This window comes from Triticum urartu, chromosome 3 (assembly GCF_003073215.2).
Source record: "Triticum urartu cultivar G1812 chromosome 3, Tu2.1, whole genome shotgun sequence".
Lineage (NCBI taxonomy): Eukaryota > Viridiplantae > Streptophyta > Magnoliopsida > Poales > Poaceae > Triticum > Triticum urartu.
In genome coordinates, this window is record NC_053024.1 from 509,458,619 (window position 1) to 509,474,778 (window position 16,160).

The 16,160-nt window shown below is 43.2% G+C and overlaps 2 protein-coding genes across 2 annotated transcripts; one reads left to right on the plus strand and one right to left on the minus strand.

Moving 5' to 3' along the window:
* Window positions 1–978: 978 nt before the first annotated feature.
* LOC125544664 (ubiquitin-like-specific protease 1D) lies at window positions 979–10,035 on the plus strand. The gene is made up of 14 exons (XM_048708411.1): window positions 979–1,486; window positions 2,583–2,643; window positions 3,949–4,007; window positions 4,113–4,393; window positions 5,210–5,273; window positions 5,738–5,832; window positions 5,931–5,960; window positions 6,037–6,132; window positions 7,663–7,750; window positions 8,440–8,534; window positions 8,785–8,907; window positions 9,090–9,201; window positions 9,376–9,483; window positions 9,564–10,035. Exons 1-14 carry the CDS (start codon window positions 1,172–1,174, stop codon window positions 9,738–9,740), a joined length of 1,704 nt encoding a protein of 567 aa, XP_048564368.1. The 5' UTR covers window positions 979–1,171; the 3' UTR covers window positions 9,741–10,035.
* Window positions 10,036–11,141: 1,106 nt separating this feature from the next.
* On the minus strand, window positions 11,142–13,183 carry LOC125548573 (protein NUCLEAR FUSION DEFECTIVE 6, mitochondrial). Its single transcript, XM_048712143.1, has 3 exons — window positions 12,931–13,183; window positions 12,722–12,843; window positions 11,142–11,383 (listed from the first exon to the last, which is right to left on the minus strand). Exons 1-3 carry the CDS (start codon window positions 13,092–13,094, stop codon window positions 11,364–11,366), a joined length of 306 nt encoding a protein of 101 aa, XP_048568100.1. The 5' UTR covers window positions 13,095–13,183; the 3' UTR covers window positions 11,142–11,363.
* Between the last annotated feature and the right edge of the window lie 2,977 nt (window positions 13,184–16,160).

A 16,160-nucleotide genomic window follows, 5' to 3' on the forward strand; every position in this document is an offset into this window, starting at 1 on the left:
GTGAGCTTGGCTTACCAGGCACTATGCCGGTCGCCCATCATCCCCTCTCTTTCCCCTATGTGGAAGGCACCACTGCCCTTGAAGATTAAGATTTTTGTGTGGCAACTACTACAAGACCGCATTCCCTCGGGGACCGAGGTGCTTAAGCGGCATGGCCCGGGTGATGGCTTGTGCCTTTTTGTGCGGTCCCGGAAACCGGGACTCACATCCTATTCTCGTGCACGACAACATGGGTCCTCTGGACTTTCGCCCGCGAGGCTCTGGGGTTCGACTGGGAGGCCCTGGACTTTGAGGAGTTTCTTCAGGACAGAGCTACACAGCACGAGCGGCATCACCGCTTATTCTGGCTAATCTTTGCGGCGATGTCCTGTACGTCATGGATGGCACGTAATAAAATGGTGATTGAGCGGATCTTTCTGCGACAAGCCTCTGACTCCTTCAAATTCCTTACTTTTCTGCAACACTGGCACCCACTCTCTAGACAACACGACCGTGATCGGCCCGGGCTCATGCTGGATGCGCTTCTGACTACCGTGTGTCGCCTAACCTCTTCGTAGGACCCACTATCCTCTTCGTAGGGCCTCTGTCGGCCGCCACTCGATGTTTTTTCTTTTTATTATTTCTCTTTTGCTTTTTTGAGCGTGATTGTGTTGTTTGCCCAGCCGTATTTGCTATGACGTTTGAATGTTGGTTGTATGGATGGTTGCTTTATTTATAAAGCTGGACGAAACCTATTTTGAGAAAGAGAAATACTCAGTCGTTTACTCTAAATTCTGCGGATCGGCTAGAAATGCCCAAGGGATTTTTTTTCTATATATGAATCCTACCCTATAAAATTCCTCCAAATTAAATCAAATCAAAGGAGGCCTTGGTAGTTGCGTAGGCCACGTTGAGTGGACAGTGGCAAGAAGGTGCGCATAAATTGGACAGGCGCCACGCCAGGCAGGTGGACGCATTACTGCGTTTTTGAGGGGGGGATTGAAGCGGCAGCATATCAGTCGGAGGTTATTTCTCGGGATTTCTCCGACTTTTCGATTTTCGAAAAATCTCGTTTTCCCCTTCGTCTCCTCCTTTCCTGCACCCGCCGCACCGCACTCTCCCCTCGTATGGAATAAAACCCTCCTCCGCCCGTTTTCCACCGCCCGCCCGCCGCCGCCCGGCGGCACCGACCATGCCGAACGGCCCGATAATCATCGACCGGGCGCAAATGCCCCTCGACTCGCCGCCGGCGGAGGTCGAGATCGTCGCCTCCTCCTCTCCGCGTGTGACGCCGCAGCCCCCTGCGGCGAGCGATGGCGCTTCCGACGGTGGTGAGGGGGATCCGGATGAGTTCAAGAGATTCACCGATGAAAAACTGGAGGAAAGGATCAAGCACTGGAGCGGTAATCGGACCCTATCCGTACCTGACGGCGGCGAGAAGATGCGTAAGTTCCTCTGCAGGATGAAGAAAGAGCTTGATCGCCGCCGCGCTGCCGGGCCGAGGAAGGTGAGTATAATGTGGGCTTTGCATAATATCGTTTCACGGGGATTTTTCTCCAAACTGCGTGCTTTTGCCCCAATCTGAATTCGTGTATGTGAGGATTATCGATGGTTATGTTGCAAAGGTGAAATCGCGCGTGACCAAAGGGGTGTTTTATCAGCTGATCTGCATTCTATCTCTTCGTGACAGGAAGTTTGTTTTGTTTCAGTAATTAAATTCTAAATGCTGGCTAGTAGTTTAGCCTTTGGTGATGTCCGATTTATTATGTTGGGTAGCGATTCAGGTGCCTATTGTCAGTCAAGTAATTTCTTTTGAAAGATACTCCCTCCGTCCGGAAATACTTGTCATCAAAATGGAGAAAAGGGGATGTATCTAGATGTATTTTAGTTCTAGATACATCTCTTTTTATCCATTTTGATGACAAGTATTTTTGGACGGAGGGAGTAGTATTCAGTGTGATGAGTGATACTAGATGCCCCACTTTCAATAGCCTCATTGTCTTGATTAACTGCAGATTTGTGCTCTTCCCTTTTGTATTCAGTTAAGGAAAGTATATGTTGTCTTGTTTGTGAAAGTGGGATGCTGGAAGTTCTAAGCCATGGTTGCAGACTTGTGCAGTTAAGTTGGCACATAAGCAGCTTCTGCCAAACATTGTTTTTGATGGAAAGAAAAATGAGCCCATAGGGGGAAGGACCCCTCGGCCTTTGATTATAGAAGCGAGAATCTCGGTTGAAATATTAGCTCCCTGTGCGGGATCGAACCCGGCTGGCTCGGGACGCTTGACAGTGCCCTTACCACTGAGCTAGCGCTCAGTTCACTGTGCCAAACGTCTTCTGTTCCACGATATATTATTTTTATCTTGAATGTGTTTGAAGCATCAGTTCTTTGGTGTTATGGGCATGTGAATGAGATGTTGTGTCTTCACAATCAGGGCAACTAACAAGGAATTTAATAATATTTCTGAACAATTTACTTTTGCTATGTTCTATGGCGGTATTATTGGGCCGTCCTAATATATTCCTATTTGTGAGCATACTTTTATTGGATGTGTCAGCATATTTCATCCATGCCCTTACTTTGTGGTTTTCATTAATTATTTTAGGTTGACACGGGTCGGAGACAGTCAGCGCAGACACCCAGTGGGGATGATCCTTACACCTTCAGTAAGCTTTATTATTTCTGTTTAGTTGTTTATGCAATGCACGTCAGTAGAATATCAGTGAAAAGTTGAGTGTACGCCTAGGCGCGCTTAAGCTCTGAGTGGAGGCCTACCGCTTTGCTTTTGGGATAAGCGCTGAAAAAAGCGCTCGGATGCCTTAGGGTTAGATGAAGGAGAGCCGAGTGAGACAAACAGAGGAGAGCAAGGCGACATTGCGCCGCCAGATCTGGGGCTTTCTTCCCCAACCTCACCACCCATCTTCCCCAACCTAGTGCCGCTGGACCTTGAGCTCCCCTTCCCCGACCACGCCACCAGTCCTTCCCCCTCTCCCCCGATCACGGACTCCTCCTTGTCTAGGCTGGAGCCTGGTGGCTTCTCTTCCCCAACCTTGAGTTACTCCTCGTCTCTCCTTTCCCAACATAATTGCTATTTTACATTTATACATACCTTGCATGCTTTGAAAAATGTTTTTTTTGGTGTGCCCTTGTTCCTCTCCGTATGACATCCATACAGAACGCTTAAGCACGCCTAGGTGCTGCTTAAGCTGTTATTGCACTATAAGTGGAGGCAAAATGCTCTCTCAGCGCCTAGCACTTAAAAAAACCTCAAGTAATATCAGATACATATGCTGTTTTGTTTTCTTTTACCCATCTGATGGCCACCTGAAACCCATAGGGATAACTACCATGTAGAAGAAGACCGTATGGCATGGTTTGAAGGTGATTTGGGCATTGGAGGGGAGGTGTTAAACTATTGGCTAATTCAATATTCTTGTTTTAATGAACGCATGCTATCCCAATCTCTCAAACAGAATACATAAACAGTACCGAGACTTGGTTATCGTTCATGGTTTCTGATGCTAGATGTTGTTAAGACTTAAGAGGAAGTAGCTACTAGCTAGCATATAGCTGAATTTGGATTTGGACTTTCTAGGAAGTTCTTATAATGGATAGTGGTGGTCAACTGATTTCATTATGTTGTATACTGCTTGACAAGATATGGATGTTTCCTTACATGGGAGGGAGCATAGATGCTTCAGGCTCTAGACAGTCTGTTTACAAGGTCAACAAACACCTATGGTACCATGTTTCCAGCATAATCATATTTTGTTGATATAAAAAATGCACGTCCCTTTTGGATATTTCAATGGCGTAATGCACCTGATCAGTAAGCATTAGGATTCATTTATTAGGTCTTCCTTTTGGTGGTTGGTCGATCTAAGACCTTCCTTTTTCCTGCCTTCAACTGTCTGATGGGTGCCACTTATGTTTTATCAGTCATCAATGTACCTTTGCCATTTCTTTTGCAGAGGAAAGTGACCACATCAACTGCAGCAGGTTTTCTGATAAATGGCATTGCCATGGCAAGGTATGCATTTTAGTGTCCTCGCTCCTAGTTTTGTATGTTACGATACTATTGTGGTTAGTATTTACAAATTACAAACGTTTTGACAACTTTCCTGGTTATATGTAGGGCGAAGCAGCATTCACTGATGAGCTAGGCCATTTTAACACAAGCAAACGTGCTTCCCAAGTGATAGATCGGAAAAGAGCAACGAACACGGTGAATCGTCAACCAAAAAGGCGTAGAGTTTCTCAAAATATTGCTGACAAGAAACATTTAGATACAAATGGTAGTAAGTTAGGTATGAAGATCTGTACAGAAGATCAACAGAAAAATTACTCTGCTGAGCCAAAGGGCATGTCCACTAAACTACGCACAGAAGATCGCACTTCTGGGAGTTCGACCAAGAGGTATTCACTCCTGTTTGCTGATCCAATTCATCTGTTCTTTTACCTTTATTAGTTGTATGAGCTATGTTATCTCTTCTTTAGTTGTCATCTGTTTTGCTTATGCATCTGAGACTTTTCACTTTGTTCTTGTTGTACAACATTTATGACTTGTGTCATTTTGCTTGTGCGTGTCTCCATTTGTTGATTTATTTCTCTTTCTATTGTCACTCTGTCAGCTACACTATTTTGCGTTTCATTTATAAATAAACTTCAATATAAATAATTCTGGTGTCTTTCTGATTTCATAGACACTGGTATCTTTGTTTTGTTTGTGTCTCCGGAGGGCTGTTATCATCATTAGAGACTTCAAAGATTATGTCCTGTCATTGCAGCAATTGGCATGCTAAGCACATCTATCTTCAATGCTATATCTTCTTTGTGTAGTCCATAACGTCACCATTAGCTGTCGGTGGAAGTTAGTGAAATAATGAAACAGTGGGCTTATAACATGCATATACGACTCCGGAGCCCTCATAGCCAGCTATTTGGATTAACCTGTTGGAGTCTCCATGTGGGAATAAGTTTGCCTTATCTTTTCTAATTTATAAGAGGAACATAGTTGCATCTGAATAATTCTTATAAGTAACATCTGTCTTTAAAACCACTATATGTGGTATAAACCCCGGATCGTGACTGTAGATTGTAGTTGTGCTGGATGGGAGGCCGGGGTTTGTAGCCATGGTGTACCACAGCTCTTGGGTGAGGGCTTGAGCTCCTGTTGGTACGTAGTACCCTACATAACATTTTGTTTCTCTGATAAATTATTCTGATGTGCAGGTGGGACCATTCCAAGAATGATACCTACCAATACCGGAGGTTAAATAGAAGAAACGAAAAGAAGGTGAATATGCTGACAGCTGTTTCACTTTTTTCTTTGACTGTTTTGTGGTATTGTTTTTTCCATTCCCTCCTTATGAAAATGAAATTCATTATCAGAACTAAAATTGCTATCCACAACTAGCGTTATAGTACTTATCATGGTGTAACATTATGAGTACAAATGCAAAGGTTGTTTCTGTTATTTCATCCAACATGTCTTCTGAATAATAAATCTTTTTTAGCATAAACAGTAGAGAAGGCCCCTCCTATAAATAATAAATGTATCGAGTTAAAACCTAGATCTGCCAAATACAAATATTGGTCATCAAATCATTTACAGTGTTTGGATTTGATTCACTGAGAAGATCGTCATTGATGCTTGAATACTTCATCATTATCATTAATTTCATTAATCTTAGCTGCAAATGTTTGACATGAATTAAGATTTCTACATATGTATTCCAATCATGCTCTTATCTTTGTCAGGAAGTAGTTCACTTGGATGACGAGGATACAGTACTCTTGGATGACGAGGATACAGAACCTTCTAAATCAGTTGATGTCGAGATTGTTAATATACGGTAAATTGGTAACACAATAAGTGATAATGTTTCTGCCTGTTAACATTTCATCACTATGACCATTTATATGCTTAATTAATCAAATTGGATTTCTGTAGGGACAAATCAAAGATCTACTATCCATCGAGGTAAGAATCATGTACTGTTAAGAGGTATTGACAGAGGGATTCTCTGCCCATACTAATGTCTACTACTGTCTTACAGGACTGATCCGGAAACTGTCGAGCTGACATATTCTGACATAAAATGTCTTGACCCCGAAGTTTTTTTAAAATCACCTGTCGTAAACTTTTACATCCAGTAAGTAATATTTCTCTTTTCTGCTTGTGACATTATCTTCCTCTTTCTTCTGTTAGTAAGTTCAACGTCCAAGTGCTCACATGCAGCTGTTAGAAAGTTTGCATGGGTATGACTGAACTGCATTTATTTATAGATGTCTTTTTTCTTTTCTTATTATATGCAGTTCTTACCTTAGATGCCACTTAAGGACTATCAAATGTTATGTAGAATTAGAAAAGTACGTTATGTGATGTACTCACTCTATCACTGAGCTACTACAGGGAATTATCAGTACCAACAGACTAGTTAATGAATGCGTGGTTGAAAGACATATTTGATGTGTATAAAGGACTAAAAGTGCAAGTGTATCCGATCGAATGATTCATGACGTTTCAACATCTCACATTTAGGGGTTGTTTGGATAGATGGAATATAGAGAATCGGTTCTATATAAAACAAAAAAACTGTTTAACCGACTAAAACCACGTTTGGGTCTTCTAACTAATCCACGGATATGCAAAACTGGATTCCTATAAACCTGGAATTTCAGGTTTGTACAAAAACGACTATTAGTCATTTTTCTATAAACGCGATTCCTATATCTCTCTCGCTGATCCTCGTGGGCACGTTCATCAGCCAAAGAATTAGAATCTGCAGATGTGCCCGTGACCGGCGACAGCCTCGATGGGCTCTCACTAGTGTGCCACACCTCGACGACGTCATCCTCTAGCCGCCGGCCGCCTGCCGCCTGCCGCCGCTTCTTCTGCGCCGTCCGTCTTGTCGTTGTCGCCGCCAAGGTCAGCTCCTTGAGCGTGTACATGCGTCGGAACTCGGAAGCCAGCAGATCAAATCGATCCAGCTTGTTCCCGTCGGTAGCTAGCTTCTAGATACACATGTGGGCGGCATCGTTTCGTGAGTTCTGCAGCCGGCCGATAGAATTGATCCAGCCATCGCTCTAGGCAGCAAGATTCTACATCTGTGTGCGTGTTCATGGCCGTAATTTCGTGCGTCTGGCAGCAGGCGGATCGAATTGATCGAGCGCTTGCCTCAGTAGCTAGCTTCTACATGAGCGTGTACACGGCTGTCCGGCGAGATCGATGAGTCAACTCTCCTGTATTTGCGTACCTCGACGGAATGTGACGGGAAAATAAGAAGCTCACCGCAGAATAGGAATAGTACTCTGAATCATTATCGAATAAGGAACTGACAAACACACTCTCCAACCCAAACGTAGTCTTATACAAACTCATTCTTAACCGAAATAATAGTAAAACTGGTTTTGCTAAAAATCAGCTAAAAACTCATTTTCTATAAACCAACGCCTAATATTTGCTATCCAAACAACCCCTACTGTGATGTGTCCCCTTCAAGATCGAATGCTGGTGTTGTATTTGTTTTTCTAGTTTGGATGGTTTAGCTGAATAAGCATAAAAAATTCGATCATATGCTTTCTAGTCCCTCCGTCCATAATATAAGAGCGTTTTTGACACTACACGGAGGGAGTAGTTTTTAATACATGTTTTCTGTCCATACCTACTATGGCAATGTCAGGTACCTAAAAAATTCCAGGCCTTGTGACGACTTGTACATCTTCAATACATATGTCTATAGCAAACTTGAAAAAGCGTTATCCAGGACGGTATGCTCTTTGATCTTATTGTGTTGTATTTAGTCATTTATGATGTTCAACACTACATGTCCTTGCAAATCCATGGGTTGAAGTTACATTCTAGTTGGTGCATGAGCTGCCCTGAAGTGGAAGCTTCATTGTTCCCATACAGCGATGCGCACATAAACACTTGTAACTTTCTGCTGTAGTGCACTGCATTCTCTCATTGCAAAGTTAACACCCTGGTGTCATTCAATTCACATTATTTTTCATATACTAATTTGTCCATGTTCTATTGATTTTCCAAAGCTTATTTTAAATTATGTCACCTTACTGATAAGGTTAGTAAAATATGGGGCTGACATGTGCATATGTAAATATAACAATCATATTACTTTGTACTATTTCTTGAGACAGTTTTTCGTATTGCGAAGTTTTATTCCCAGTTTATGTTCCAAGAAATTGTATAAAACCGTGGCAGTCATTTGAATGTTTAATGTGTAAATTGCAATATGCATGGGTTTTTTTGTTTTCAACATGATATGTTCCAGAAAGCCGGTTCATATATGTTTTTCTCTGGAAAATATCGTACTTCCCATTACCCTTTCATTTTGTAAATCTCTGTTTATTTATTACCTTTTGCATGTTGGGATCACCTATTCTTCACCCCCTCGAAGCTAACGTTTTAAAATGCTGACTGACTTGTGCATTTGTTCTAGGGTGAGTGTGGCTCGCAGTTTAGCAAGTTAAGGCGATGGTGGAGAAGTGTAGATATTTTTAAGACACCATACCTCCTTTTGCCAATTCATGGACAGTAAGTTTCTTATTCTCTGGATAATACTGCAAGATGAAACCAGATGTGCTTATCTGCTACTCCCAAGCATATATTATTTGTTTGGTTGATATTTGACATGAGGGTGTGTTTGTTGGTCAATGGTTAACATTCTAGTGTATCTAGTTATCATATACTACCTCCATTATATTTGTACCTACCAAAACGTCTTATATTTTGGGATGGAGGTAGTACTTATAAGATGGCGATTATCTTTTGTTCTGTAAATTAGGGTGCATTGGAGCTTGGCCATTATCTTCATGCCCGCAAAAGAGATAGAATCTGGGCCAAGGGTGTTTCACTTGGACTCTCTAGGACTACATTCCAGTGACAAGGTTTTTGGCGTGATTGAGAGGTATGTTTCATGATACTATGTGAGAAAATGGTCTTGATCCCAACCATTTACAATCCATATTATTTATTCAGGACTGGAGGGTGCTGTAGTGCTGTGTACCCTCCCTATAGGGGAACCTGCCATTCTAAAGATTCCTAATTTTAATGTCTTGTCCATGCTTTTGAAATTGTATGTTTTCACAGCTATCTCATAGGAGAATGGCGCCATCTACAGAAGGATTCTTCTTATGATATTCCTTTTTCAGACACAATATGGAGACATCTTTCAACAAATATACATAAGGAAAAAATCGAGGTAAGAACCATAGTGTTTTTAATGATGTTCTCAAGGAGCTGATTACTTGAGAATATGAACTTATGATCGTCGTGAATTGAATTACAATGAACTTGCTGGCTTTACAGTACCTATTCCTTCACTGTGCTTTTTTGTGCCAGTTTTCTAAAGCCACCTTTCATTTCCACTTGCCAGGTGCCCCAGCAGCAAAATGACTTTGACTGTGGTGTCTTTATGCTTTACTACATCGATAAGTTTATTCAAGAGGCACCAGATGATTTGACAGGAGTGCGGCCTTGCAAGGTGTAAATTAAACTGCTTCATTATTTGTATTCAGTATAAATATCAGGAGTCTTGACTTTTGTGCTCTTGCTGGTTTTTAGTTTGGACGCAAGTGGTTCAGGCCTGTACAAGCTTCGGGGCTGCGGAAGCGAATACGAGATCTGCTGTTCGATATATTTCAGAACGCTCCACCTAGTGATAGAAATTTAGTGTCGCATGCCGATGATGACTCGGAAGATGAAGAAGATAAGGGCAAGGACACAATCGTGATCGTTTGAATGCAACGACGAATGAATGAAGTCAAGCAATGCAAAGATCATGATGCAGTTTTGCATGAGAACACCGTCTGGCTGCATATTGGCTGTAGGTGCGATGATACAGCCAAGGTCACAATATTCGTGACATTTCGTACGTGGACCAGTGTATATGTTGTTTTGCGGACAAAGTTCCAAAGATATAACGATACAGCAAAGCAGGCACATATATCATATATTTGGGTATGCACCAAATGATCCTTTGACTTCCCCGTACTCTCTTCGTTCCAAAATAATCGATAACTTTTTCGTATGTCAACTCAAGTTTGACCAAGTCTCCAGAAAAAAACATATCAATATTTGCAACACCAAATTACTTCCAGTGGATTCTTTATAAAGTGTATTTCCATACCATATATATTTGATAGTGTAGATCTTGGTACATTTTTCTGTAGACTTTGCTTAGGTAAGGAAATATCAATTTAGAACTCGAATTTGTATTTGAGTTATGATGAGTGAGGTAGATTTGCATTGTTGAAGAAAGCGGAGAAACAGGACGCTGATATGGCTTGCTTGTGGCTCTTTCTTCTATTGGCTAGTCACAGGCATGATTGTTTCAATTTCTTTTGAAAAGCAAGTGCGGCTCAGTGATAAGTGTTAGTAATAGCATGAAGTAAGTTGTTGGTTCCAAGACAGCATAAAAAGATCTGGTCGCAGGGAAAGTTTAATAATCGAAACTTTGTATCAAGTACACAAAAAGTTATGGAAATAATAAAAGAGCAAATCTGAATAAGTAAGCTAACCTTTTGACTTGTACCCATGTTATTATGATACCATAAGTTTATCCAGCTTTTGTATACAATTTCAAATTGTCCATTAGTTTTATTTTCTAAAGATGTGTCACAAATCAAACTCAGCCTTGTAAACATTGCCACAATTAAAAATGCTATTTTTATAAGTGAAAGAGTAAATCCCCCCTGGTTTTGCAGTATTTCAAGATTTAATTCACCATCAGTTAGACTAAACATACGAGCCATGTGATGTAGACAGTTATATCATTATGAACTTTTTTTTAATATAAATTCAATGGTATAAATTTTAATGGCATGTAACCCGCATTTCATTGATCTTGAACCCTGAAACGTGTGGGCACAGAGTAGACACAGATTTTTTAATACAAAAATATTGAATTTGAAATAAAGGCAAACTCTAGCCTATAGTATTCAGCACTGACTGTGACTGGCATATCGACTAGAAATCAAACCAGTCAGTGTACGCTGAAAGAGAGTCCGTATTCATGCAAATGATGTGGTGTATCACTTTCCATTGAGCTATGTAACTGCCGTTATGAATTGAGTATGTTTAGGATTTCATGATGCATTCAGGGCGAAGAATCATAAAATGCATCAGATAAACAAAAACTGGTATCATGAAAGAAGGTTACTTCAAATTTGCCATGAATATCGTCACAGGGCAATAAGATGACTGGCACACGATGTCATCATAAGTTTTAAGCAGTGAAACTACAGATTCCATCAGCAAAAATCCAATGGTACAGTCCACAAGGCATGTAGCTAGTGTTATCGGAATCTGCCAGGGGAAGGCTAAACTGAAGACTCTCGTATGGTGACTGGAGCACCATTCTTGTTATAGAGGCGTTGCAAAACCTGAAGTTGCAAATGAGAGGGGGAAAAAGGGTCAGAACAAGAACACTACAAAAAAACAAAGAGAACGTGTGGAAGTACCACTATCACATTACAGAAGGCCAACTACCAAAGTACAGTGGTAAAGGATGGCTTTTAGTGAAAGGCATTGGCAGGTGTACAAGCAACATAAAATTCATGCATCTTTCATCAGCAGAGATAGTATCAAGATGCTCCATACAATATCTAGTATCAATACAATATGACAGGCTTAATTACCAGTGTAGCATATCCATTTTGTAAGGAAAGAAATTCATCAAGTGATCAGGTGAACCAAAATAAGCAAAGATGCAGCATTATTGACAGTCTATAACAAATTAACGGTTATTTTGGTATAAGGATTGCATACACCTTGGCTTCAACCTTTGGTTCTACATGCCATTGCCGTCTTTCGGGATGTCAGTTCTTAACTTCTTATACAGTATATGCCCTATAACTATGTGCCTTGTCCTGGTATTGTAAAGAACATTAATAGATGATCAAGCTATTTGACCTGATCATTTAAGAAAAGATGAAATCAACCAAGCAAGAGGCATAAATGAGAGAATACATAACATTTTTCTAAAAGGAGAAAGCAGTTAACAAAATGCTTACAAACAGAAAATCGACAGGCCATACGCTAAGAGGAAGGAGCTCAACTAAAGAACATAACAATTACTTCCTCCGTTCCTAAATATAAGTCTTTTTAGAGATTTCACTATGGACTACATACGGATGTATATAGACGTAGTTTAGAGTGTAGATTCACTCATTTGGCTCCGTATGTAGTCCATACTAGAATCTTTAAAGACTTATATTTAGGAACGGAGTAGATAATTTCAAGGTTTGTACTCCCTCTGTAAACAATAAAATTCAGTTGAAGGTACATACTACATAGGGGCATGCATTTGGAGCAAGCCAGCAACAACGATAAAGTAGTGAATGCCATCCATTAACCCCAAAACAAGGACACACCAAGCGATATTAGATTAAAACTCAGGCACACACTGGCCACTCGCTTCCCACAACAACCATTCTAACTCAGGCATTGCTATGTTCATATTTGAAGTGCACCTTATTTCAGCCTGGCCATGAATAGACGCCATCTCAAACATGGGAATGCAGATATATCAAAAAGTTCAGAACTAACGAAGCACTATTATGTTTAAAAGATACATCAAACTTCAAACCTAATAGAAGGGAGAACAAAATCTAATTCTGACATAATTCACTAGATGACTGTAGTTCGTTTTCTGAACTTTTAACATTTCCACGCCTCATCCATGTCAAGGAGACCCAACAAGACAAATTAAGTCATTTTACCTTCGGAGAGCCAACCCCAAGACCCGGGCTTAAGCCCGAGCATGGAGGTGAGCAGCGCCGATGCCGTCGCGCTGTGCAGCGGCATCAGCCCCTGCGCGCCGCCCAGCGCCGCCACCGGCACCCTGCAGAATGAGGGCCGCGCCAAATCTGAGCAAACCATACTGTCCAAGCACGACCAATCCGAGGAAAAGAATCACAGAGGTACCTACCTCGAGATCGCGAGGCGCCGGCGCGGGGCGCGGGGCAGAGCGGAGGCCGCCAGCTCCGGGGACTGGGCAACTGCCGGCCTGGAAAACGTTCTGGACAGAGTAGATGGGGAAGCGGAGCGCAGCCCCGCGAGGGCGCGCCGCGCGCCGCCAGCCGCCGTCGCCATGGCTGGTGTGGATGGGCTCTAAAACCCTCGTCGTTGCCCTCTTTGGGCTTCTTTCACCGTTTGGACGCTGATGGCCTGTGAGACCTGAGTGACACTACAGGTGGACGCGGTCTATACGAGTGAGCTATGCCCAAATGTGGCCAAATGGGCCGGTGCTGGCCCGATAACCCGCGTGCCCGTCAACATGGTGAGCCTGGCCCGGCATGTTATAATCAGGTCGTGCCGGCATGTGGCCCACCTAGGGCCGTGCCTGGGCCGCGAGGCTGGGCACAAATGTCGGCACAACACGGTCGCTTACTTTTTATTTATTTCAAAAAAATCAATATATATTAGCCCCTCAAAACAGCTAGGCCCAAAACTGCCCAAAATCAAGCGGGCTGGTGGGCTAAACGTGTCGATGGGCTGGCCCATTTTCTTGTTGTGATGTGCTTGGGCCAACGAGTGCGGTGTGAGTGCCTACCCGACACGACCTGCGTATTAGGCGTGCCTGGGTGGGTCGCGCCGTGTCTGGCCCATTTAGGCCAGGTTGGGCCGTGCCGGACCATTTGGCCAGGTCATGTGCCGCATTCAGTGGACCAGGTCTATAGAATTACCAAAAGTTTCAGATATTTTTTCTCAACACGAACATCCTAGCAACTGTTGGATGCACTTCGTCAATCTTAACGTGTGATCTCATTGACACGTCAGATGCAACAAAGTGTTCACTCCTGCGTGGTCCAGCGCAAACGCGAGTGTTGCACTGGTTCTACCTTATCCATCCACTCATCTTCTCTCCCCTTTTGACGAGAGGTAAGTTGTCGATTTCGGTGTCGATGTGGGCCACGGAGGAGACGAGACAAGCGGCGATAGAGACGGGGCTTGAAGCGGCGGAGATGATGTCCAAGCGGGTTGCGGTGGCGTCACCGACTAGCACGGGGTGGAGGTGGTCTGGGAGCCACCGACGGATCTCGGTGGTGATGCATACTGTGATGTGTGTGTAGTTCCCTTAGTTCTCGGGGATATGGATGAACCTTGGTATGTATAGAAGATAAAATGTTAATAAGGATATGAGATTCTTTGTTGAATGTTTGGTAACACCCTTTGTGAATGTCGTGAAAGGGCCCCACTCGGCATTTACGTCGCAAAACCATGAAGCATATTATCGTAGTTGCAAACGCTAAGATGTTGAGGTAATTCAAGGTGACAGTAAAAACCTCTCTACCTCACATTTGCAATTGATAGGGGAATAACGGAGAACCCTTGGCGATGTTGCGTCCACGGGGAAACCCTTAGTTACGGTAGTGATAACCGAGTAGGGAAACTATAGTAGTGGCGTGCATGGTATGAAGTCTACCCCGAGTAGAACGTATTCTGTACTAGGATCCGCCCAATCACAAATATCAAGAGTGACTTGAGGAATTCTTGAGTCAAGTATCCAGCTTAGAACTATGCAGTAGCATATGTTATGTTAGACACATACCAATGGGAATTTCAGACGTCCCTGAGAACGCTTTAATCCTTCGTCGATTTCAATGCTTTATTCGTTGTGATGCGCCCTTCTAATTCTTTATGCTATTTAGTTTTGTTCACACTCAACTCAAAATCATTACTATCTTTTGCCTTCATTGTGCTCCGCGTCTGAGGGAGTCCTGAATTAAGGGGTCCTCTGGTATCTGGCCCGTGTATTATGGGCCGGACTGATGGACCGTGAAGATAAAGAGTAAAAGGCTTTCCCCGTGTCCGGATGGGATTCTCCTTTGCGTGGATGGCAAGATTGGCGTCCGGATGTATAGATTCCTTCTTCTATAAACCGACTCTGTACAACCCTAGGCCCCTCCGGTGTCTATATAAACCGAGGATTTAGTGCGTAGGGATAATCAGAATTCATATAGGCTAGACATCTAGGGTTTAGCCATTACGATCTCGAGGTAGATCAACTCTTGTAACCCCTATACTCATCAAAGTCAATCAAGCAGGAAGTAGGGTTTTACCTACATCGAGAGGGCCCAAACCTGGGTAAACGTCGTGTCCCCTTTGTCTCCTGTTACCTTCGATCCTCAGACGCACAGTTCGGAACCTCCTACCCGAGATCGGCCGGTTTTGACACCGACATTGGTGCTTTCATTGAGAGTCCCTCTGTGTCGTTGATGGAAGGATCGATGGATCGCCTTGTCATAATAATGGCATCACCTCTGGAAGGGCCCTAGCTCTAGGACAGGTCCTCCAGCTTGGCGGTTTCACCATGAGCGCCCGCCTGGCTGTTAAGCCAAAGGCAGCCCTCACAATCACCAACCATCACCTCTGCATCAGCCTCAAACACTCCAAAAAGATGGATCCGGCAGATGTCTCGCCCTTGAACGGACTGCTAGATCGCATCGCCGCCCTGGGAGTCACAACGGATTATGATTGGATTGTGCTTGAACCCAATCAGAGGGAAATCAAGTCCCCGCCGATCACCCATCTGCTAGCGGTCGTGGAGGAGCAATCTGAGAACACTTCTCCCCCAAGTTAAGAACAAGCTATGTTCGGATTTTCGAGCCTTGTGTGCCGGATACCCGTCTTTGGGAAGAGACTGTATGTCCTCCGAATATGGACTCAGGTGTCAAGCCCGAAAGTCTCCAGGACCCTCCGGATCCTGGACTAGTGACCTCAGAGATTCTTCAAGCTCCAGATCCAATGGCGGGTCAGGGTTCGGATTTTAACCCGCCCACCCACCACAAGAAATATTCCCCAAGCAATTCAGGTACTCCAGACATATGTGACCTAATGTATGTACGACAACAGCCTCAGGAAACGGTCCATCACTTCTGGCCCAGGTTCCTCCTTGTTAAAAACAAGATTAAAGATTGATGCGACGATGATGCAGTTTCAGTTTTTTGCCGCAATTGTGCGGACGAGGGAATCCTCAATGCCCTCAACCGCCGCCTCATACTGCATTTTTGCAGATTTGGCACACATAGTACAGAAGTATTGCGCAATGGAAAGTGCTTGGAAAGCCCAGACAGCCCGATGGGATCCTACTACCTTTAAGGAGCACACCGGACGGGCTAAAAGGATGCACCCTTACGGGTCACCCAATCATCACCT

Excerpts from the sequence above, each read along its gene's own strand:
- LOC125544664 (XM_048708411.1), top strand. The coding sequence starts at position 1,172 with ATGCCGAACGGCCCGATAATCATCGACCGGGCGCAAATGCCCCTCGAC. Across the intron at positions 5,274-5,737 it reads ATAGAAGAAACGAAAAGAAG|GAAGTAGTTCACTTGGATGA; the intron begins GTGAATATGCTG and ends TATCTTTGTCAG. Across the intron at positions 8,535-8,784 it reads CTTTTGCCAATTCATGGACA|GGTGCATTGGAGCTTGGCCA; the intron begins GTAAGTTTCTTA and ends TCTGTAAATTAG.
- LOC125548573 (XM_048712143.1), bottom strand. The coding sequence starts at position 13,094 with ATGGCGACGGCGGCTGGCGGCGCGCGGCGCGCCCTCGCGGGGCTGCGC. Across the intron at positions 12,844-12,930 it reads CGGCGCCTCGCGATCTCGAG|GGTGCCGGTGGCGGCGCTGG; the intron begins GTAGGTACCTCT and ends CTCATTCTGCAG. Across the intron at positions 11,384-12,721 it reads TTGGGGTTGGCTCTCCGAAG|GTTTTGCAACGCCTCTATAA; the intron begins GTAAAATGACTT and ends TTGCAACTTCAG.